This window comes from Rhinatrema bivittatum, chromosome 3, assembly GCF_901001135.1.
Source record: "Rhinatrema bivittatum chromosome 3, aRhiBiv1.1, whole genome shotgun sequence".
NCBI classification, from domain to species: Eukaryota; Metazoa; Chordata; class Amphibia; order Gymnophiona; family Rhinatrematidae; genus Rhinatrema; species Rhinatrema bivittatum.
In genome coordinates this window covers 595,652,314-595,675,679 of record NC_042617.1, presented here as the reverse complement: position 1 = coordinate 595,675,679, position 23,366 = coordinate 595,652,314, and the positions used below count along the sequence as shown (strand labels likewise).

General features: G+C 45.6%; 1 protein-coding gene and 1 long non-coding RNA gene across 3 annotated transcripts in view; one reads left to right on the top strand and one right to left on the bottom strand.

The window, feature by feature from the left end:
* The first annotated feature begins 343 nt into the window (after nucleotides 1-343).
* On the top strand, nucleotides 344-8,608 carry LOC115088875. 2 transcript variants are annotated; one of them, XR_003855952.1, is made up of 3 exons: nucleotides 344-442; nucleotides 8,175-8,350; nucleotides 8,462-8,608. It is a non-coding gene; the product is annotated as an uncharacterized LOC115088875 (long non-coding RNA). The 2 variants fall into 2 exon arrangements; XR_003855953.1 differs by having other exon boundaries at nucleotides 8,457-8,608.
* A 12,187-nt stretch (nucleotides 8,609-20,795) lies between these two features.
* Nucleotides 20,796-23,366, bottom strand: part of LOC115088687 (DNA (cytosine-5)-methyltransferase 3B-like) — a 43,281-nt gene continuing 40,710 nt past the window's right edge. Inside the window, exons 7-8 of the mRNA XM_029596942.1 lie at nucleotides 20,975-21,123; nucleotides 20,796-20,885 (exon numbers count right to left, since the gene is read on the bottom strand). Coding sequence (XP_029452802.1) covers nucleotides 20,796-20,885; nucleotides 20,975-21,123 — 239 coding nt within the window. The remainder of the gene's footprint in view (nucleotides 20,886-20,974; nucleotides 21,124-23,366) is intronic.

Here is a 23,366-nt window from a genome sequence, read left to right as displayed (position 1 = left end):
AAATGAACCTTCAGCCCCTGAGTATTTATCTAAATAAAGGAGAATGAGGCACCACTTACTGCTCAGTCACATTGTTTTGCAAGTGGGTTTTTCATTAACTAATGCAAGTGTTTGTGTAGTCAAAGTCCACACTCATGATTCCACTGTCCTCTTGTCATGGGGGGCCAGAGTTATCTCTCTTTCCTCCCAAGCAGAAAAGATAGCATCCAAAATCAGGCACAGGGATTTTTTATTTTCAGCTCTGCACAGGGCACAATGGCAGAAAACCAGGTCCACTCTGGACCTTATTATTGTTATTATTATTATTGTATATAGAATTTATAATTCTTCATTTCATAAATAACTTGAAAGAAAACAATTGTAGTATACATGTGTAAGCCGGGCGAATGTACTTCTGTTAGAAGACTCCTGTGGCCGAGTAATGTAGTCGTGTGGCAGCAAGGTAGATATTAAATACAGAAATACTATTTACCGCTTTAAAATAATTGGAATAACCAATTCAAAACAATTCAAAATCTCAATTTTATTTATATTTCTCATTAAAAAAAAAATTATTAGTTTTAAATACAATTAATATATATTATTTCCTTATAAGATTAAACTTTTCATGAACTATTAAAATACAATCACAAATAAGAATTGTTTTATTATTACTCTCTTTATATATATTTATCAATTTACTTATATATATATTTTTGTAACCCAAGTATTAAATTACTATGAGAGTTCATCAGAGTTCATCAATGCAACAGTCACTTATCTGTTTTTCTTCCTTCTTTTCTTTTATCTTTATTGTTGCTTTTTTCGTTGCTAGCCAGTTCTTCTTTCTTTTCTTTTATCTTGAAATCTTTCTCCTAAACTTAATCTTAAACAACTTAAAAGGAAGCAAAACTAACTCCCTTCACTGTTCCAGGATCTTTTGCATACTACAACAAGTATGTCACTTGTTGTTTTATTTCAACTTTATATTCTAACTAATAATAAAAAAAATATAATTCATAACCCTAGCACTACTGCTTCAAAAAACAGACAATGTATCTCATACACACATTTACACTTACTATCAATCATACATTCACTATAACTGCCCTGTAACTGCACTTATCTGTATTAGTTAGGTCTTGATTTGAGAGGACTGGCCTAACAGATCCTTCTCCATCAATGCACAGGCACCCGCTGCTCTGACTCTGTAACTCTCTTTACATTTACTATCATTCCTCAATCATACATTCACTATAACTGCACTGTAACTGCACTTATCTGTATTAGTTAGGCCTTGATTTGAGAGGACTGCCTAACAGATCCTTCTCCATCATGATCAGGCACCTGCTGCTCTGACTCTGTAACTCTCTTTATATTTACTATCATTCCTCAATCATACATTCACTATAACTGCACTGTAACTGCATTTATCTGTATTAGTTAGGCCTGGATATGAGAGGACTGGCTTAACAGGTCCTTCTCCATCAATGATCAGGCATTATCTGCTCTCATTCTGTAACTCTCTTTACATTTACTATCATTCCTCAATCATACATTCACTATAACTGCACTATAACTGCACTTATCTGTATTAGTTAGGCCTAGGTTTGAGAGGACTGGCTTAACAGATCCTTCTCCATCAATGCTCAGGCACTAACTGCTCTGACTCTGTAACTATCTTTACATTTACTATCATTCCTCAATCATGCATTCACTATAACTGCACTATAACTGCACTTATCTGTATTAGTGAGGCCTAGGTTTGAGAGGACTGGCTTAACAGGTCCTTCTCCATCAATGCTCAGGCACTAACTGCTCTGATTCTGTAACTCTCTTTACATTTACTATCATTCCTCAATCATACATTCACTATAACTGCACTGTAACTGCACTTATCTGTATTAGTTAGGCCTAGGTTTGAGAGGACTGGCTTAACAGGTCCTTCTCCATCAATGATCAGGCACTAACTGCTCTGATTCTGTAACTCTCTTTACATTTACTATCATTCCTCAATCATACATTCACTATAACTGCACTGTAACTACATTATCTGTATTAGTTAGGCCTTGATTTGAGAGGACAGACTTAAAAGGTCCTTCTCCATCATGATCAGGCACCTGCTGCTCTGACTCTGTAACTCTCTTTACATTTACTATCATTCCTCAATCATACATTCACTATAACTGCACTGTAACTGCACTTATCTGTATTAGTTAGGCCTTGATTTGACAGGACTGACTTAACAGGTCCTTCTCCATCAATGCTCAGGCACCCGCTGCTCTCATTCTGTAACTCTCTTTACATTTACTATCATTCCTCAATCATACATTCACTATAACTGCACTGTAACTGCACTTATCTACATTAGTTAGGCCTTGATTTGAGAGGACTGGCTTAACAGATCCTTCTCCATCAATGCTCAGGCACCCACTGCTCTGATTCTGTAACTCTCTTTACATTTACTATCATTCCTCAATCATACATTCACTATAACTGCACTTATCTGTATTAGTTAGGCCTAGGTTTGAGAGGACTGGCTTAACAGATCCTTCTCCATCAATGATCAGGCACCCGCTGCTCTCATTCTGTAACTCTCTTTACATTTACTATCATTCCTCAATCATACATTCACTATAACTGCACTGTAACTGCACTTATCTGTATTAGTTAGGCCTAGATTTGAGAGGACTGGCTTAACTGGTCCTTCTCCATCAATGATCAGGCACCCGCTGCTCTCATTCTGTAACTCTCTTTACATTTACTATCATTCCTCAATCATACATTCACTATAACTGCCCTGTAACTACACTTATCTGTATTAGTTAGGCCTAGGTTTGAGAGGACTGGCTTAACAGGTCCTTCTCCATCAATGCTCAGGCACCCGCTGCTCAGATTCTGTAACTCTTTTTCCTTTCTGTCTGCTTGGTCTCAATACTTGATGACATCATAGCGCCAAATAGTCCTCAGAGCTGATTATTGTTGTCTTTATGCTATGCTTATTCTTTCTCTTTTTATTTTTCCCTGCAGCATCTGACTTCAGTTGATTTTTGTGTAATCTGAATATCTTTTAAATCTGTGAAATTTAAATTCCTACACTGTGCTTTGTCTAACTTATGTACACTTTTGCCAGCCAACTCACTGGTAACCATGGAAGCCAGTGATGCGTCTCCTAGGATACGCTATCTCAGCCTAACCTGATCATCCAGTGCGCATGCAACCTTGTTGATGATGCGGTGGGTGATTCCAATCAACTTTCTTATGTTTTAAAATAGTGTAGTTTAATGAGGAACCTAAATTCCTTCCTGAGAAGTTTCATTGTATTTCATTATAGAGGTATCCTTTTTTTATCCTGAATATTATTTCCTGTTTGTGCTTATTAGCTTCTATTTTTCTTCTTTTTACTTAAACTTGCTAACCTCCCCCCCCCCCCCCCCAGTACTTGCAATCCTTGTCTCAGTGATGACGTCACTGAGGTTCCTGCACCCTCCTTTCTAACCTGCCTTCCCCTATACAGCAGCTCCACGCCCGCCTCCAGCACAAACTAAGAGATAAAAATACCTAAATCACCCTCAGCAGTGACAGCCGCAGGAGGCCAGCAGCTTCTTCTCTTCTCCTTTCTAACAGGCTTTCCCCTATCCAGCAGCTCCACGCCAGCCTCCAGCACAAACTAAGAGATAAAAATACCTAAATCACCCTCAGCAGTGACAGCCGCAGGAGGGCAGCAGCTTCTTCTCTTCTCCTTTCTAACCTGCCTTCCCCTATCCAGCAGCTCCACGCCAGCCTCCAGCACAAACTAAGAGATAAAAATACCTAAATCACCCTCAGCAGTGACAGCAGCAGGAGGGCAGCAGCTTCTTCTCTTCTCCTTTCTTACCTGCCTTCCCCTATCCAGCAGCTTCACGCCAGCCTCCAGCACAAACTAAGAGATAAAAATACCTAAATCACCCTCAGCAGTGACAGCAGCAGGAGGGCAGCAGCTTCTTCTCTTCTCCTTTCTAACCTGCCTTCCCCTATACAGCAGCTCCACGCCAGCCTCCAGCACAAACTAAGAGATAAAAATACCTAAATCACCCTCAGCAGTGACAGCAGCAGGAGGGCAGCAGCTTCTTCTCTTCTCCTTTCTAACCTGCCTTCCCCTATCCAGCAGCTCCACGCCAGCCTCCAGAACAAACTAAAAGATAAAAATGCCTAAATCACCCTCAGCAGTGACAGCAGCAGGAGGGCAGCAGCTTCTTCTCTTCTCCTTTCTTACCTGCCTTCCCCTATCCAGCAGCTCCACGCCAGCCTCCAGCACAAACTAAGAGATAAAAATACCTAAATCACCCTCAGCAGTGACAGCAGCAGGAGGGCAGCACCTTCTTCTCTTCTCCTTTCTAACCTGCCTTCCCCTATCCAGCAGCTCCACGCCAACCTCCAGAACAAACTAAGAGATAAAAATACCTAAATCACCCTCAGCAGTGACAGCAGCAGGAGGGCAGCAGCTTCTTCTCTTCTCCTTTCTAACCTGCCTTCCCCTATCCAGCAGCTCCAAGCCAGCCTCCAGAACAAACTAAAAGATAAAATGCCTAAATCACCCTCAGCAGTGACAGCAGCAGGAGGGCAGCAGCTTCTTCTCTTCTCCTTTCTAACCTGCCTTCCCCTATCCAGCAGCTCCACGCCAGCCTCCAGAACAAACTAAGAGATAAAAATACCTAAATCACCCTCAGCAGTGACAGCAGCAGGAGGGCAGCAGCTTCTTCTCTTCTCCTTTCTAACCTGCCTTCCTCTATCCAGCAGCTCCACGACAGCCTCCAGCACAAACTAAGAGATAAAAATACCTAAATCACCCTCAGCAGTGACAGCAGCAGGAGGGCAGCAGCTTCTTCTCTTCTCCTTTCTAACCTGCCTTCCCCTATCCAGCAGCTCCACGCCAGCCTCCAGCACAAACTAAGAGATAAAAATACCTAAATCACCCTCAGCAGTGACAGCCGCAGGAGGCCAGCAGCTTCTTCTCTTCTCCTTTCTAACAGGCTTTCCCCTATCCAGCAGCTCCACGCCAGCCTCCAGCACAAACTAAGAGATAAAAATACCTAAATCACCCTCAGCAGTGACAGCCGCAGGAGGGCAGCAGCTTCTTCTCTTCTCCTTTCTAACCTGCCTTCCCCTATCCAGCAGCTCCACGCCAGCCTCCAGCACAAACTAAGAGATAAAAATACCTAAATCACCCTCAGCAGTGACAGCAGCAGGAGGGCAGCAGCTTCTTCTCTTCTCCTTTCTTACCTGCCTTCCCCTATCCAGCAGCTCCACGCCAGCCTCCAGCACAAACTAAGAGATAAAAATACCTAAATCACCCTCAGCAGTGACAGCAGCAGGAGGGCAGCACCTTCTTCTCTTCTCCTTTCTAACCTGCCTTCCCCTATCCAGCAGCTCCACGCCAACCTCCAGAACAAACTAAGAGATAAAAATACCTAAATCACCCTCAGCAGTGACAGCAGCAGGAGGGCAGCAGCTTCTTCTCTTCTCCTTTCTTACCTGCCTTCCCCTATCCAGCAGCTCCACGCCAGCCTCCAGCACAAACTAAGAGATAAAAATACCTAAATCACCCTCAGCAGTGACAGCAGCAGGAGGGCAGCAGCTTCTTCTCTTCTCCTTTCTAACCTGCCTTCCCCTATACAGCAGCTCCACGCCAGCCTCCAGCACAAACTAAGAGATAAAAATACCTAAATCACCCTCAGCAGTGACAGCAGCAGGAGGGCAGCAGCTTCTTCTCTTCTCCTTTCTAACCTGCCTTCCCCTATCCAGCAGCTCCACGCCAGCCTCCAGAACAAACTAAAAGATAAAAATGCCTAAATCACCCTCAGCAGTGACAGCAGCAGGAGGGCAGCAGCTTCTTCTCTTCTCCTTTCTTACCTGCCTTCCCCTATCCAGCAGCTCCACGCCAGCCTCCAGCACAAACTAAGAGATAAAAATACCTAAATCACCCTCAGCAGTGACAGCAGCAGGAGGGCAGCACCTTCTTCTCTTCTCCTTTCTAACCTGCCTTCCCCTATCCAGCAGCTCCACGCCAACCTCCAGAACAAACTAAGAGATAAAAATACCTAAATCACCCTCAGCAGTGACAGCAGCAGGAGGGCAGCAGCTTCTTCTCTTCTCCTTTCTAACCTGCCTTCCCCTATCCAGCAGCTCCAAGCCAGCCTCCAGAACAAACTAAAAGATAAAAATGCCTAAATCACCCTCAGCAGTGACAGCAGCAGGAGGGCAGCAGCTTCTTCTCTTCTCCTTTCTAACCTGCCTTCCCCTATCCAGCAGCTCCACGCCAGCCTCCAGAACAAACTAAGAGATAAAAATACCTAAATCACCCTCAGCAGTGACAGCAGCAGGAGGGCAGCAGCTTCTTCTCTTCTCCTTTCTAACCTGCCTTCCCCTATCCAGCAGCTCCACGCCAGCCTCCAGCACAAACTAAAAGATAAAAATACCTAAATCCCCCTCAGCAGTGACAGCCGCAGGAGGGCAGCAGCTTCTTCTCTTCTCCTTTCTAACCTGCCTTCCCCTATCCAGCAGCTCCACGCCAGCCTCCAGAACAAACTAAGAGATAAAAATACCTAAATCACCCTCAGCAGTGACAGCAGCAGGAGGGCAGCAGCTTCTTCTCTTCTCCTTTCTAACAGGCCTTCCCCTATCCAGCAGCTCCACGCCAGCCTCCAGAACAAACTAAGAGATAAAAATACCTAAATCCCCCTCAGCAGTGACAGCCGCAGGAGGGCAGCAGCTTCTTCTCTTCTCCTTTCTAACCTGCCTTCCCCTATCCAGCAGCTCCACGCCAGCCTCCAGAACAAACTAAGAGATAAAAATACCTAAATCACCCTCAGCAGTGACAGCAGCAGGAGGGCAGCAGCTTCTTCTCTTCTCCTTTCTAACCTGCCTTCCCCTATCCAGCAGCTTCACGCCAGCCTCCAGAACAAACTAAGAGATAAAAATACCTAAATCACCCTCAGCAGTGACAGCAGCAGGAGGGCAGCAGCTTCTTCTCTTCTCCTTTCTAACCTGCCTTCCCCTATCCATCAGCTCCACGCCAGCCTCCAGCACAAACTAAGAGATAAAAATACCTAAATCACCCTCAGCAGTGACAGCAGCAGGAGGGCAGCAGCTTCTTCTCTTCTCCTTTCTAACCTGCCTTCCCCTATCCAGCAGCTCCACGCCAGCCTCCAGCACAAACTAAGAGATAAAAATACCTAAATCACCCTCAGCAGTGACAGCAGCAGGAGGGCAGCAGCTTCTTCTCTTCTCCTTTCTAACCTGCCTTCCCCTATCCAGCAGCTCCACGCCAGCCTCCAGAACAAACTAAGAGATAAAATACCTAAATCACCCTCAGAAGTGACAGCAGCAGGAGGGCAGCATCTTCTTCTCTTCTCCTTTCTAACAGGCTTTCCCCTATCCAGCAGCTCCACGCCAGCCTCCAGAACAAACTAAGAGATAAAACTACCTAAATCACCCTCAGAAGTGACAGCCGCAGGAGGGCAGCAGCTTCTTCTCTTCTCCTTTCTAACATGCCTTCCCCTATCCAGCAGCTCCACGCCAGCCTCCAGAACAAACTAAGAGATAAAAATACCTAAATCACCCTCAGCAGTGACAGCAGCAGGAGGGCAGCAACTTCTTCTCTTCTCCTTTCTAACCTGCCTTCCCCTATCCAGCAGCTTCACGCCAGCCTCCAGAACAAACTAAGAGATAAAAATACCTAAATCACCGTCAGCAGTGACGCAGCAGGAGGGCAGCAGCTTCTTCTCTTCTCCTTTCTAACCTGCCTTCCCCTATCCAGCAGCTCCACGCCAGCCTCCAGCACAAACTAAGAGATAAAAATACCTAAATCACCCTCAGCAGTGACAGCCGCAGGAGGGCAGCAGCTTTTTCTCTTCTCCTTTCTAACATGCCTTCCCCTATCCAGCAGCTCCACGCCAGCCTCCAGCACAAACTAAGAGATAAAAATACCTAAATCACCCTCAGCAGTGACAGCAGCAGGAGGGCAGCAGCTTCTTCTCTTCTCCTTTCTAACCTGCCTTCCCCTATCCAGCAGCTCCACGCCAGCCTCCAGCACAACTAAGAGATAAAAATACCTAAATCCCCCTCAGCAGTGACAGCAGCAGGAGGGCAGCAGCTTCTTCTCTTCTCCTTTCTTTTTTTTTTTTTTTTTACTCATATTTTTATTATGTTTGCAGAAAATAACAAGAAAATGAAACAACAGAAACATCACAGAACATCATAGCACATAGGCGGCGTAGCCAGTGCCGTAAATCCCCTCCCCCCCAATGAGACCCACCCTTCCCGCCCTACATCCATGTGCTCACGAAGGAACATTAGTCCAGAGATCAAAGTGATGACAAAGAAAGAGGAGGTGAGATCAGCAGAAAAAGAAAAGAACATAAGCGATATACATCACAGAGAGCCTGCATAACACAGGGACCAGTCCAGCTTAAGACAGTGTCTGTTGTTTCTCCCAGCGCAGGTAAGAAGACCAGGCGGCTTGAAACTTGGAGACGTCCGCGTGTAGATCCGCCGTGATCGCCGCCAGTTGACAAGAAAGATGAACTTTATGTTGTACCACCTGCAGCGAGGGCACATCCATTGATTTCCATGCTTGTGCTATCGTCAACCTGGTTATAATAAATACTTGTTGGCAAAAGTAAGTGTGATTCTTTCGGAGGGTCAAAGGTGGGTGATGGAGGAGCATAAAACCAGCCTTATACAATCCAGATGCTCCCAAAATCTTCTCCAACCAGGCTGCCACTGCAGTCCATAGACACCTCACCTTTGGGCATTGCCACCAAATATGAAAGAAAGTCCCCAGTTGGCCGCAGCCCCGCCAACATTGAGCGTCCAGCTGGGGGTATCGCCGGTGCAACAGCTGAGGAGTGAGGTACCAGCGGGTGATCATTTTATAACAATTTTCCTGATAGAGGGCCGATACAGAGCACCGACGAGCCTGCCGATAGATGCAGTGCCAGTCCTTGGGAGACAGCGTCAGGCCCAAGTCTCGCTCCCAGTGTTCCACATGTGGAAAGGGTGTCCCATCTGGCTTTGCTAGTATAGCATAGAGCTTAGATATCATCCCACTTCTTTTATCAACAGCAGCACAAAGATGTTCAAACTGAGACTTGCCCCTGCGTATGGAGTCCATCATTCTGGGTGAACGAAGGAAATGAAGCATTTGATTGCCCGCTAGGAAGTCAGTGGAGGGTAATCGATAAAGAGCTTGTAGTTCTGGCCACTTCATCAGGGTCTCCCCTTGAAGCAGATGTTCGATGCGAGTGATCCCTTTCTTTCGCCAAGCTTTGAACACTCCGTGCTGACGACCGGCTGGAAATTGTAAGTGGTGATAAAGGCCAGTAGTATGGTAGTAGTAGCGATCGCCGGCCAGTTTCACCTTCCATCGATCCCAGAGTCGTAGCATAGTGTCCAGGGCCCCCGTTTTGAGCCCCATTGGCAGCCATGTAGATCGCGGCTGCCAAATAAGATCCGTCAGTGGCGTACCCCCGAGGACCTGTTCCTCGAAGGAAACCCATTGCTTGGGGGAGCGACGACTATGGACATCAGATATCGCCTTCAGTTGGGCAGCGACATATAACCAGAGTAAATTCGGAACCCCAAGGCCCCCGTGGTCACGCGGCTGAAACAATAGGCGCCTCGATACCCTAGGAGGGCGCTTGCGCCAGATGAAGTCGAAGAGTATCTTTTGCCAGGAACGGAGTATTGCAGAGGAGATGAATAAAGGGATGGTTTGAAAGAAATACAAAAGTCGAGGGATAACATTCATTTTTATAATAGCCACCCTCCCCAGCCATGAATATTGTCTCCTGTCCCAGAGATGGAGATCCTGTCTAATCCGTCGCAGCAACGGCAGATAATTGAGACTAAATAAGTCAGAGAGATTCACTCCAAGGTGGACCCCTAAATATTTTATTACCTTTTGGGATACCCGAAAAGGATATAGACGCGTCAACTCGCTCATATCCGCCGGGGAAGCAGTAATATTTAGAATTTCCGTTTTGTCCATGTTAACCTTAAATCCAGACACCGCACTGAATGCCTGTAGCTCCTCCGCGACTCCCTCAATAGAAGTCAGGGGATGAGTGAGTGTGAGTAGGATGTCATCCGCAAAAAGGGAAATCTTCATGGGACTAGGCTGCATGGGAATTCCAGTAATAAAAGCGGAGGCACGCACCCTAGTCGCCAGCGGTTCCAGGAACAGCGCGAACAGTAAGGGCGACAGAGGACATCCCTGGCGCGTACCTCGTTGAACCGGAAAAAGATCCCCATATCGTCCATTAACCTTAATTCGTGCGCCTGGGTCTTGGTATAGGCAATGGAGCCAGCGCAGGAATCCCGGGCCAAAAGACATTTTTTCCAATGTGGCAAACAGGAAGTCCCAGTGTACCAAATCGAATGCCTTTTCGGCATCTATAGCCATGAGTACCATAGGGACTTTTGCAGTAGTGGCCCACCAGATCGCATCTATCACCTTGCGAACATTGTCAGCGGCCATCCTTCGTGGTATAAATCCAACCTGGTCGCTATGAACTAATAAAGGGAGGACAGTATTAAGCCTGGCGGCCAACACCTTCGCCAAGAGTTTTAGATCTACATTGAGCAGGGAAATAGGACGATACGATCCACACTGCGTGGGGTCCCTGCCCGGCTTTGGGAGAACAGTAATGCCTGCCACATTAGAATGGGGGGGTAGCGGAGATCCCTCCCGCAACCCGTTAAAAAAATCAGTCAAGGGTCCCACTACTTGTGCAGTAAACTTTTTATAATAGCTTCCAGAAAACCCGTCCAGTCCTGGCGATTTACCAGCCTTAAGGTCTCCAATGGCTGCCTGAACCTCAATAGGTTGTATGGGGGAGTCTAAGTAGGCCTGCTGGGACTTGGTCAGGGAAGGAAGGGATAGCGACACAAGGTAGCTGTCGACCTGAGCTGCTAGAATATTAGGATTAGCCGTGTATAATTGGGTGTAAAAACGTGTAAAACAACGGCGGATGTCTTTAGTCGCAGTCAGCATAGTTCCCGCCCCATCCCTAATCTTGGCGATAAGAGTCGCATAAGTACGCTGTTTAAGCAATCTCGCTAAAAACCGGCCTGCCTTATTATTACCTTCATAATAACGTTGCTTGGCCCGTAGCATAGCATGGGTTATCTGCTCAGCATCCATTAACTGTAGTTCGGTGCGCTTGAGCCGGAGGCGTGCTTGAGTGGCGCGCGTCGGATGGTGTGTATGAGCGCGAGTCAAAGACGCGATATCATCCAAGAGGGCAGTGCGCTTTGCCTCTCTTAGTTTTCTCAAGGCAGAAGAGAGTGCGATCAAATGCCCTCTCATAACCGCCTTGGACCCCTCCCAATAAATCCCTGCATCGCGCACCGTTCCCCTGTTCAGGGTCAAATAATCTCGCAATTGAGCAGCCAATCTCTCGCTATGGCCAGGGTCACGGAGAAGATCCTCCCTAATGCGCCAAAACCTGCATCCCGGGTCAAGGTCCTGTAATCTCAACGTAAACCACACAGGAGCATGGTCAGACCAGGTTATGTCTCCTATGCCAGTGTCCAGCACCTGGTTCTGAACCCCTTTATCCACTAACAAGAAATCCAGGCGTGAATAGGTCACGTGAGGGTTAGAGAAAAATGTATAAGTTCTAGCTGTAGGGTTCCTCTGTCGCCATATATCTAAGAGACTCCACCCAAGCATTATAGACTTCAAAGAGGCGGTGGCCTTCCAGCTCCCAGCCTTTCGGGGGTTGGAGGAATCTAGTCTAGGGTTCCGCACTACGTTATGGTCCCCGCCCCAGATCAATATTCCCTCTGCAAACGTGGATAATACTTCCTCCATTTTTGTAAAAAATAGGTGCTGATCCACATTGGGAGCATACACACTGACGATAGTATACAAACGACCGTCCAGCCTCAGTTTCAATAGTATGTAACGACCTTCAGGGTCTGCAATATGCGATTTATATTCAAAAATGACAGACTGAGCCACTAGTATACCCACCCCCGCATATTTAGAGGTAGGGGAACTAGCTGAAAAATAACCGTGTGGATAGCCTGCAAAGCACAACAGATGTTGATGGTGTTTCCTAGTGTGCGTCTCCTGGATAAGAGCGATATCTACGTGTTGACGCCTAAGATCTCTAAGAAGCTGTTGACGTTTCATAGGGGTATTAAGTCCCTTTACATTCAGGGACCAGACTTTCAGCGCCATGTAACAAACCGTATAGAGTGAGGTACATCACTCTGCTGCTGCAGATCTCCATCTCCATCTCGGGCCTCCCCAACATATAGGATAAACCAAGCATTACCCCCTGAGCACATGGATGAAAGAAATTCCCTCCCCCCCCCCCCCCCCTCCCCAAATCCCCGTATATCCCCCATTGGGATAACTCCAAAAACCGGGGGTCTTAGTGACCAGCGAGAAGGATCGCTCCCCGGCGAATAACAAAGAAATAATTCCCACCTGAGAACGATCAAACCCACGTATAGTAAAACAATGCGAACAATGCCCGAACCAGATGCAAAAAGCAAACCACCCATAGCCTCCCATCCAGAAAGGTCAAAGAAGGATTTCTAGTCCCTTCAGCCAGTGGGGCCAGCGGCAGTGGTCGTCCTCACTCCAGGCGGTGTCCGTCCCTGCCGTTCCAACCGACGTTTATTGCCAACTCGTTGCCAGCGAGGAGTCTTCGGCAGGTTTGACAATTGCGGTCCAGCAGCCGCCGTGGCCGGGGGAGTAGGCAGCTGTATCTTAGCGAAAACCGCCGTCGCCTCTTCTAAAGTACGGACCCTAAAAATGGCCCCCTGATACTCAAACTGGAGTCCAAAGGGAAAGGTCCATTTGTATCTGATACTCCGGTCTCGTAGGGTGCCAGTGATTGGGCGGAAATCAAAACGCTTGCGCAGCGTGGAGGCTGCAAGATCGTTGAAAAAACCAAGTTTATGGCCTTCCCAAACCCACTCACGCTGGGTGCGGGAGCGCACATACAACATCTCTTTTTCCTTGAAGGACTGGAGGCAGACCAAAATGTCCCGGGGAGCTTCTGACTTCTTGGGACCCAGGGTCCTGTGCGCCCGCTCGATGTGAAAACTAGGGCCTCCGTCCGTGGCCCCCTCCCCCACAGCATCAGGGTCTTTCATGAGAAATTGAAAGATTTTTTGCACTATAGACTCACAGTTCATGTGGTTTTCTCCTTCAGGCACTCCTCTTATTCGTAGATTGTTTCGGCGGGACCTGTTTTCGAGGTCCTCCACCTTGTCAGCCAGCTGTGCTTGATCCCGCATGCTGGCTTGAAGCGCGTCGGCCATCTTGAGGATCGTATCTTCCTGTCCCTCCACCTTAGTATCCAGCCCATCCACGCGGTAGCCGAGGGTAGCCAGGTCCTCGCGCAGCTCATCAAGGTGCTGCATTAGGTCCGCTTTGTGTTGTTTCATATCGGCCCGCAGGCCGATAAACCAATCTCTCATTTCTGCACGGGACGGCAGATCTGAGATCACCTCCGGAACCGGGTGCTCCGCTGCGGCCTCAGCGCTGGAGCCTGCCATCGGGTCCATCACAAGCTCCGATTCTTCCCGCCCCGATTTCGCGTAAGTGAAGCGCTTTAGATCACACCCCGGCTGTAAATTTGCCATCGCTGGGTCCCAGTGGTCTGATTTCGCTATTGGGGGCTAAATTTCGGGCGCGGGAAATGGGGATTTGATCGCTCGCAAATTAAAAGTTGCCGGGAGCTCTCGGGCTATGCGGCCATTCCCGCCGGTGACGTCAGCGCGCCCCCCCGGAGTTATACTTTTTGATGACAGACAAGGTTGAACGTCATAGTTTGAGAAATAATTTCTTTAGTACTGGTAATGTAGAGAAAGGTGTTGGCCACATCTTTTGAGTTCTGTAATATTCTGTTAACTAGAACATGACTTGTTTTGGAGCTTGGATATATTTTAGTTCACCAAATCTTTCTTTGTATCCAAGTCCTCCTGCACAGTAAATGGATTGGAGAAAGGCAGGATACGGCATTTCCTCTGGCAGAGATGGAGATGAAATCAGTGGAAGATCTGTGAACGTGCATTCTGACGTGATATGAAAGTAGTATATGGCTGCAATTCCTTCTGTAAGTCAGACAATAATGGAAGTGGGTTATCTTTACATAAAGGGGGAACCCTGAGAACTGAGTGTGATTCAGTGTGCATCAATTCCAGTCTGTATTGATAAGGCAGGATAGTGAATTGTTTGATTTTAGAGCCATAGACACCAAAATGGGACTCATCTGTTCTAGCTGGGATGATAAAGGTAGAGATTCTGGTATGTTAACCTTTTAGAGGTGATATCCAGCAGAATTCTCTGAATCTGGAACTAGAGTTGGCATAGAATCAGAATGGACTTATTTGTCAGATGTGCACTATCTACGTTTTGGCACTGCAAAGTTTCTGTGCTGAAAGTTATGGCTTTCTTGGGCACCAGTCTCCACCAATAGTGGTCTTCCCGGGCTCCTCAATGCTTTGGTGCCAAAAAGCACAACATTTTTTTTTCTCTACTGGAAGGAGAATGGTGCCTGTAGTGAGACTTCTCACTCATGGTGCTTAGTATGAGAGGAGCCTGGCTGGGGTCCGTAAGCTGATGACTATTTCCTTTTAGTCAACCTAGAAACATAAGAAGAACTTAATTATTTCAAAGTGAAGCTTCTAGGTAATCTTTCCCTGGAGACAGTTGGGCGTAGCACAATTTAGTACATCATGGTATGGGCCTAAATGGTGGTTGTATTGAATAGCAAGGGCCTCTTTTAAAGCCCAGTTTGCTATTTGCCATCATAAAGAGGGCTGCAGCAAGACTGAGCTCAGTTTTGAGACAAAAATCTAACAATTTTAATCTTACAACTTGTTTTGTCTTTTTTTAACACAGAATGTGAATGGCCTAAAAAGTGCAAAACACATCCTTTAGCACAAGCAAATGTAAAAAAAAACCTGAGCAGCCTTGTGCAGCAGCAATGATGTGGGAATATCTGCACATGCTCAGTCTGTTTTTCGGAGCTCAGAGAGCTTTTCTGACTTAGTGCTATCAGATGGCACCTACTTATGTGGCCAATTATTGTCCTGCTTGTCTCTTGAGAATTCAGAAGTGTCCATCCTATTCTGCCTCACTGTTTAAAAATAAAAAGATCTGCCTTTAGGAAAAATAACTGCATACCTAAAATTCATTAAAATATATCAAAATGATTATTTTTGGAAGAAAGACCACAGCATGCAAAGAGGAAATCAACTGGAAGTGAGTGAAATGGAGAATTTCACTTAAAAAGGAAAGGATGGCAGTGCCTGAAATGAAAAGGTTTCATGTATGGAAGGAGGGGAGTATAGTGCGCACAGACTAACAATAGAGGTAGGGTCCATGTCCAGGTTACTATGTGCTTTTCTCATATCTCGTTCAGTAGCAAAACAAAACTCCACCAACCATTCCACACTCTTCAATCTAAGGTCAAAAACCATAATGCTATTAAAACGAACAGTTTCAATAAACGCAATCTAGAGATTTAGATACAAACTTTAATATAATCTAATCAATTCATAGTATCACCACATGCATCACATTACAAAGGTTATTTTGCTAAAACTATTATAGCAAACTTCAAATGAGACCAACAAATTCACTAAAAACATCAATTTTTCACACAGTCCCAATACATAAAACCCCCAACGTCCACAGCCTACATTCACCTCATTCATTCAATAAATTATACCTGCAGTAATTAAATGCACCTATAATCGTCCTATATGTTAATAGTGACCGCATATGGGCAATGGTTGCAGGAGATCTTTGACAGTAGTTAAATCATTCCAAACTGGCAGGTACTTAACGTATGGAATGTGACAATCGTATTTCCAGAACCAGGAGCACCGTCCATTAAGCAAGCTTGTAAAGACAATATACCATGCTCCAGTGACTTGAAATGGTGGCTATAAACCATTATGTCTAATCGTTCACTATCAATATCTTGACCATCCTAATGTTGTTCAAATCTCTTTCCCATAGTCTGTCACCTTCCATCAGCAAATGTCATCATACTGTTATACTGCAGTTGTATTCCTCCGATGTGGCCAGGTATCCACTTCAGTATTCCTCCAATATATCAAAAGTCTGCTTTAATATTCCTCCAATATATCAAAAGTCTGCTTTAATATTCCTCCAATATATCAAAAGTCCTTGTAACCAAAAGTCTGCTTTAATATTCCTCCAATATATCAAAAGTCTGCTTTAATATTCCTCCAATATATCAAAAGTCCTTGTAACCAAAAGTCTGCTTTAATATTCCTCCAATATATCAAAAGTCTGCTTTAATATTCCTCCAATATATCAAAAGTCCTTGTAACCAAAAGTCTGCTTTAATATTCCTCCAATATATCAAAAGTCCTTGTAACCAAAAGTCTGCTTTAATATTCCTCCAATATATCAAAAGTCCTTGTAACCAAAAGTCTGCTTTAATATTCCTCCAATATATCTTAAATCTCCCTACGCCACAACGTTGTGGCACTCCGGTATGCCCGCATCAGGGGAATATCTTTAACAAACGTTTCCTCAATATGGCCTCTCAAGCTGTAAGTCATTCATTGATGAATGATATTCCCCTGATGCGGGCATACCGGAGTGCCGAAACGCTTCAGCGTAGGGAGGTTTAAGATATATTGGAGGAATATTAAAGCAGACTTTTGGTTACAAGGAATTTTGATATATTGGAGGAATATTAAAGCAGACATTTAGTTACAAGGAATTTTGATATATTGGAGGAATATTAAAGCAGACTTTTGGTTACAAGGACTTTTGATATATTGGAGGAATATTAAAGCAGACTTTTGATATATTGGAGGAATATTAAAGCAGACATTTGGTTACTAGGACTTTTGATATATTGGAGGAATATTAAAGCAGACATTTGGTTACTAGGACTTTTGATATATTGGAGGAATATTAAAGCAGACTTTTGATATATTGGAGGAATATTAAAGCAGACATTTGGTTACTAGGACTTTTGATATATTGGAGGAATATTAAAGCAGACTTTTGATATATTGGAGGAATATTAAAGCAGACTTTTGGTTACTAGGACTTTTGATATATTGGAGGAATATTAAAGCAGACATTTGGTTACTAGGACTTTTGATATATTGGAGGAATATTAAAGCAGACTTTTGATATATTGGAGGAATATTAAAGCAGACATTTGGTTACTAGGACTTTTGATATATTGGAGGAATATTAATGCAGACATTTGGTTACTAGGACTTTTGATATATTGGAGGAATATTAAAGCAGACATTTGGTTACTAGGACTTTTGATATATTGGAGGAATATTAAAGCAGACTTTTGGTTACTAGGACTTTTGATATATTGGAGGAATATTAAAGCAGACTTTTGGTTACAAGGACTTTTGATATATTGGAGGAATATTAAAGCAGACATTTGGTTACTAGGACTTTTGATATATTGGAGGAATATTAAAGCAGACTTTTGGTTACAAGGACTTTTGATATATTGGAGGAATATTAAAGCAGACTTTTGGTTACAAGGACTTTTGATATATTGGAGGAATATTAAAGCAGACTTTTGGTTACTAGGACTTTTGATATATTGGAGGAATATTAAAGCAGACATTTGGTTACAAGGACTTTTGATATATTGAAGGAATATTAAAGCAGACATTTGGTTACAAGGACTTTTGATATATTGGAGGAATATTAAAGCAGACATTTGGTTACTAGGACTTTTGATATATTGGAGGAATATTAAAGCAGACTTTTGATATATTGGAGGAATACTGAAGTGGATACCTGGCCACATCGGAGGAATACAACTGCAGTATAACAGTATGATGACATTTGCTGATGGAAGGTGACAGACTATGGGAAAGAGATTTGAACAACATTAGGATGGTCAAGATATTGATAGTGAACGATTAGACATAGTGGTTTATAGCCACCATTTCAAGTCACTGGAGCATGGTATATTGTCTTTACAAGCTTGCTTAATGGACGGTGCTCCTGGTTCTGGAAATACGATTGTCACATTCCATACGTTAAGTACCTGCCAGTTTGGAATGATTTAACTACTGTCAAAGATCTCCTGCAACCATTGCCCATATGCGGTCACTATTAACATATAGGACGATTATAGGTGCATTTAATTACTGCAAGTATAATTTATTGAATGAATGAGGTGAATGTAGGCTGTGGATGCTGGGTTTTTTTTATTTTTATTTATGCATGTTTAACAAATATAGACAGTAATTCTACATGCCAATGACAGTCTATACAGGCATAACATAATTTACACCTGGCTCCATCTTCTTCATAAAAGAAATAAAGTAAATATTTATGGACATGCCAGGTTTCAATTATATTACCTCATATGACCTTTTATAAGGAATCTAGAGATTCTAGATATTTTATTATAGAGCATTTAGCGGATAATATTTCTAGGTATAGGTGGTCTAAACATTTATACTATATTACCATTAACACATCTGGATAATCATGAACTAGAAGTACGAGCTTCCAGGAAATTCCTGAGATCTGAAGGTTCTAAAAACACAAATCTCTTATTCTTAAATTTAACACCACATTTACAAGGAAAATATACAACCATCTGAGCTCCTAGATTCTTGACCTCGGAACTCATCTGTAAGAAATTCCTTCTTCTTATTTGAGTGGGCCCTATTATGTCAGGATACATCCATATTTTTTGTGCAAGATTAGGTTTTTCTCTATTACAGAGAAATAATCGTAGAATAAGGTCTCTATCTTCCATTTTCCCAAGTCTTACACACAACGTTCCTCTTGGTTCCACTTGTTCTTCCATTGATTTCTCTAAGAACTCTGTAATATTATTCAATTGTTGGGACTGATTTAACCCCCCTTTGTGGCTATAAAAAAGATTTTTTTCAATAGATGGTATCTTTTCTGGAGTGACTTGTAAATTCTCTCCTAAAAATCTTTTAAATTGCTCCAATGGTGATATAAACTTTACATTGGGAAAGTTCAAAATCCTAATGTTGTTATATCTCTAATTATTCTCGATTACTTCAATCCTTCTAGAGTTTGCCAATTCTCCTTTTATTATTCCTGATTGAATATCTTGCACTTGGGTAAACTGTTTTTCCAAAGTTTCCAATTTCTCTGTTTTTTTACTGCATCATCTGTAGTTTTAACTTGGAGATGTACCGTATTTTCCGGAGTATAAGACGAGTTTTTAACCCCCTGAAAATCTTCTCAAAAGTTGGGGGTCGTCTTATAGGGCGTATAATTAATTTATAAGCCCTCCCTGTCTCCAAGAATATCAGAGCGGTAGCGCATCCCTCTGGCCCGCCCTTGTATCCTATTACCCGCAAAGTTATTAGATTCCTTTTTCAGAATGACAGGTCGTATCTTTTGGCAATAAAATAAATTAGATAATCCTTTTCCCTACTTTCCATCACAAAGTTCTTTCAGTATATATAGAAATGCCCCGCCCTCCCCTTATTCGTTTCTCCGAAAGGTCTTTTAGCAGCAGGTAGAGAATGTTTCGGGGAGGGGGAGGCACGTCCTGCCCCCACCCCTCCCCCCATAACCCAGACACTCACCTGATATTCCACTCCCCACCCTCCCGTTCTTCCTTCCTTTTGACTCCATTCCAGCCCTTCCCTCGCGCTCCCCATCCGCCTTCCCTCTAGGCACGTCAGCGTGTATTTTCCAGTTCTCCCTCTCTCCGATTGGTGGGAAGCCCAGTTGGGCCCGGGCAGGCGGCCCTGGGATTGGCGGTGGCGGGCGGGGCGCTGGAGAGTAGTTGGGGTTGCGCTCTGTCAGTAACACATGCCTGGGTAGAGCCGCGGCGGACGCAGCAGCGGCAGTGGTAGAGGCGGCGAGGGCCTCCTGTCTGGGCTGCGAACTCCGGCCTTCGCCTTTTCCTCGGAGCGCGCGCGCTCTCTCCCTCCCGCCATCGCCTTTTCCCCGGGTTATCTGCGGAGGCCCGGGCGGGGACTATAAAGCGAAGTCACAGCGGTGGCAGCAGCCGGAGCTCCAGCGGCAAAGTTCACTGCGATTTGTGGCTGCGGGTGCCTTCCTGCCTCTCAGATCTCGCACATGCACGTCTGCGCCGCTTCACTGCAGTCCTCAGGAGCGAGATCTGAGAGGCAGAGCAGGAGGTACCGGGAATAGGATACAAGGGTGGGCCAGAGGGATGCGTTACCGCTCTGATAGTCTTGGAGACAGGGAGGGCTGGGCAGGCAGGGAGAGCTGACCAATCCAAGCAGGATTTGTATACAACAACCAGCCAATCGCCGGTAAGGTACATCGCTTGCCGTGATTGGCTGGTTGTATATTGGGTACCACAATTTGTATGTGCATTGGAAGAAGGGTAGTCTTATACGGCGAGTATATCCCAAACTCTATATTTTAACTGGAAAAGTTGGGGGTCGTCCTATACACTGGAAAATACGGTATATCAGACATTTTTGTTTCTAAAGACGTTGGGGGTTTTTATGTATTGGGACTGTGTGAAAAAATGATGTTTTAGTGAATTTGTTGGTCTCATTTGAAGTTTGCTATAATAGTTTTAGCAAAATAACCTTTGTAATGTGATGCATGTGGTGATACTATGAATTGATTAGATTATATTAAAGTTTGTACCTAAATCTCTAGATTGCGTTTATTGAAAGTGTATAGTATTGTGATATCTTGTTCAGTGCCACATTAGATCACTCACAGGGCATTCTGAAATATAAAGATATCAGGGTAAGTGGCAGGCACATGGCTGCTGAAGCAATTGAAAACTTTACCAATCAAATTACCTGTTCATTCCGGGCAGATTTCCCCAGAAGTAGCACGCCCTGTGATCAGCCGACACCTTAACAGCATCTATCATGACTGGGTTACACTGTGAAGAGAGAAGAGAAAAGGCTGCAATGCCGACGAGCCACTCCCATGCCCCTGACGTCTCTTCTCTGAGAGAGAGAGAACGCTCACCTCCAGAAATCGAGAGATGTCCCTTTTATCATCAACTTTCATGGCCGCAGCATTCTCAAACATCCAGAAGAAAGGCCTCTGCTCGCCCTCTTTGGGACGCGCATCGTTCAGAAGGCGATAAAATTCAAAGAAAAAGCGGCCACTTCCATCTGTAGTTGAAAGAAGAGGATAAAGTAAACTCGCACAAAACTGCAAGCAGGAGAGCTCATGAGCACAATTATCCTCTGACCTCTAAGAACCAAAACTCAATAAAACATTTCTAAACGGTCACCTCCAGTACTGCCCAGTAATTAAAACGAGTAAGAAGAATGTCCTGCTCTTCCCAGCTGGGCCCTTTTGCTTTGCAGTCACCCTGAGATTGTCGTGGAGGTGGGGTGCACGCACTTCTCATCTCGTTTGCATTCTCTCTCTCTCACACTTCAGAACGCGGCGGCCGCAGGCTCCACCTTCAGGATGACTCTCTCCTCCTGAGGCAGCTGCTGCTCCTTACCACGTGATTTGCAGTCACCCTGAGATTGTCGTGGAGGTGGGGTGCACGCACTTCTCATCTCGTTTGCATTCTCTCTCTCTCACACTTCAGAACGCGGCGGCCGCAGGCTCCACCTTCAGGATGACTCTCTCCTCCTGAGGCGGCTGCTGCTCCTTACCACGTGATTTGCAGTCACCCTGAGATTGTCGTGGAGGTGGGGTGCACGCACTTCTCATCTCGTTTGCATTCTCTCTCTCTCACACACTTCAGAACGCGGCGGCCGCAGGCTCCACCTTCAGGGTGACTCTCTCCTCCTGAGGCGGCTGCTGCTCCTTACCACGTGATTTGCAGTCACCCTGAGATTGTCGTGGAGGTGGGGTGCACGCACTTCTCATCTCGTTTGCATTCTCTCTCTCTCACACACTTCAGAACGCGGCGGCCGCAGGCTCCACCTTCAGGATGACTCTCTCCTCCTGAGGCGGCTGCTGCTCCTTACCACGTGATTTGCAGTCACCCTGAGATTGTCGTGGAGGTGGGGTGCACGCACTTCTCATCTCGTTTGCATTCTCTCTCTCTCACACACTTCAGAACGCGGCGGCCGCAGGCTCCACCTTCAGGGTGACTCTCTCCTCCTGAGGCGGCTGCTGCTCCTTACCACGTGATTTGCAGTCACCCTGAGATTGTCGTGGAGGTGGGGTGCACGCACTTCTCATCTCATTTGCATTCTCTCTCTCACACACTTCAGAACGCGGCGGCCGCAGGCTCCACCTTCAGGGTGACTCTCTCCTCCTGAGGCAGCTGCTGCTCCTTACCACGTGATTTGCAGTCACCCTGAGATTGTCGTGGAGGTGGGGTGCACGCACTTCTCATCTCGTTTGCATTCTCTCTCTCACACACTTCAGAACCCGGCGGCCGCAGGCTCCACCTTCAGGGTGACACTCTCCTCCTGAGGCGGCTGCTGCTCCTTACCACGTGATTTGCAGTCACCCTGAGATTGTCGTGGAGGTGGGGTGCACGCACTTCTCATCTCATTTGCATTCTCTCTCTCACACACTTCAGAACGCGGCGGCCGCAGGCTCCACCTTCAGGGTGACTCTCTCCTCCTGAGGCGGCTGCTGCTCCTTACCACATGATTTGCAGTCACCCTGAGATTGTCGTGGAGGTGGGGTGCACGCACTTCTCATCTCGTTTGCATTCTCTCTCTCACACACTTCAGAACGCGGCGGCCGCAGGCTCCACCTTCAGGGTGACTCTCTCCTCCTGAGGCGGCTGCTGCTCCTTACCATGTGATTTGCAGTCACCCTGAGATTGTCGTGGAGGTGGGGTGCACGCACTTCTCATCTCGTTTGCATTCTCTCTCTCTCACACACTTCAGAACGCGGCGGCCGCAGGCTCCACCTTCAGGGTGACTCTCTCCTCCTGAGGCAGCTGCTGCTCCTTACCATGAGGGCCAAAACTACTGCTGCTTCCAGCCCCAGCCACTGTGCTGCCTCCTTACCTCCCAACCTTTCAAGCCCACACAACAGGACTTTTGTACGAAGAACAAGAAGCAAACGCTGCAGTCCTGCCACTGCTCTGCTGTCCCCAAAACCCGAGTGCTTCAGTCACTCATCTGCACTCTTCCATTCACAGCTCCCCAAACAGTTCTGCTCCCTCTCTCCTTTCTACCCTTTCCCTCTTCCCACCCCACATTCCTTCCTTCAAATTCCCCTCCCCCACTGGGTTGTTCCCTTCTTCCTGCTGGTGGGTGTGGGAATCCTGCCAGCATAGCAGTTAAGAACATAAGAAATTGCCATACTGGGTCAGACCAAGGGTCCATCAAGCCCAGCATCCTGTTTCCAATAGTGGCCAATCCAGGCCACAAGAACCTGGCAAGTACCCAAACACTAAGAAGATCCCATGCTACTGATGCAATTAATAGCA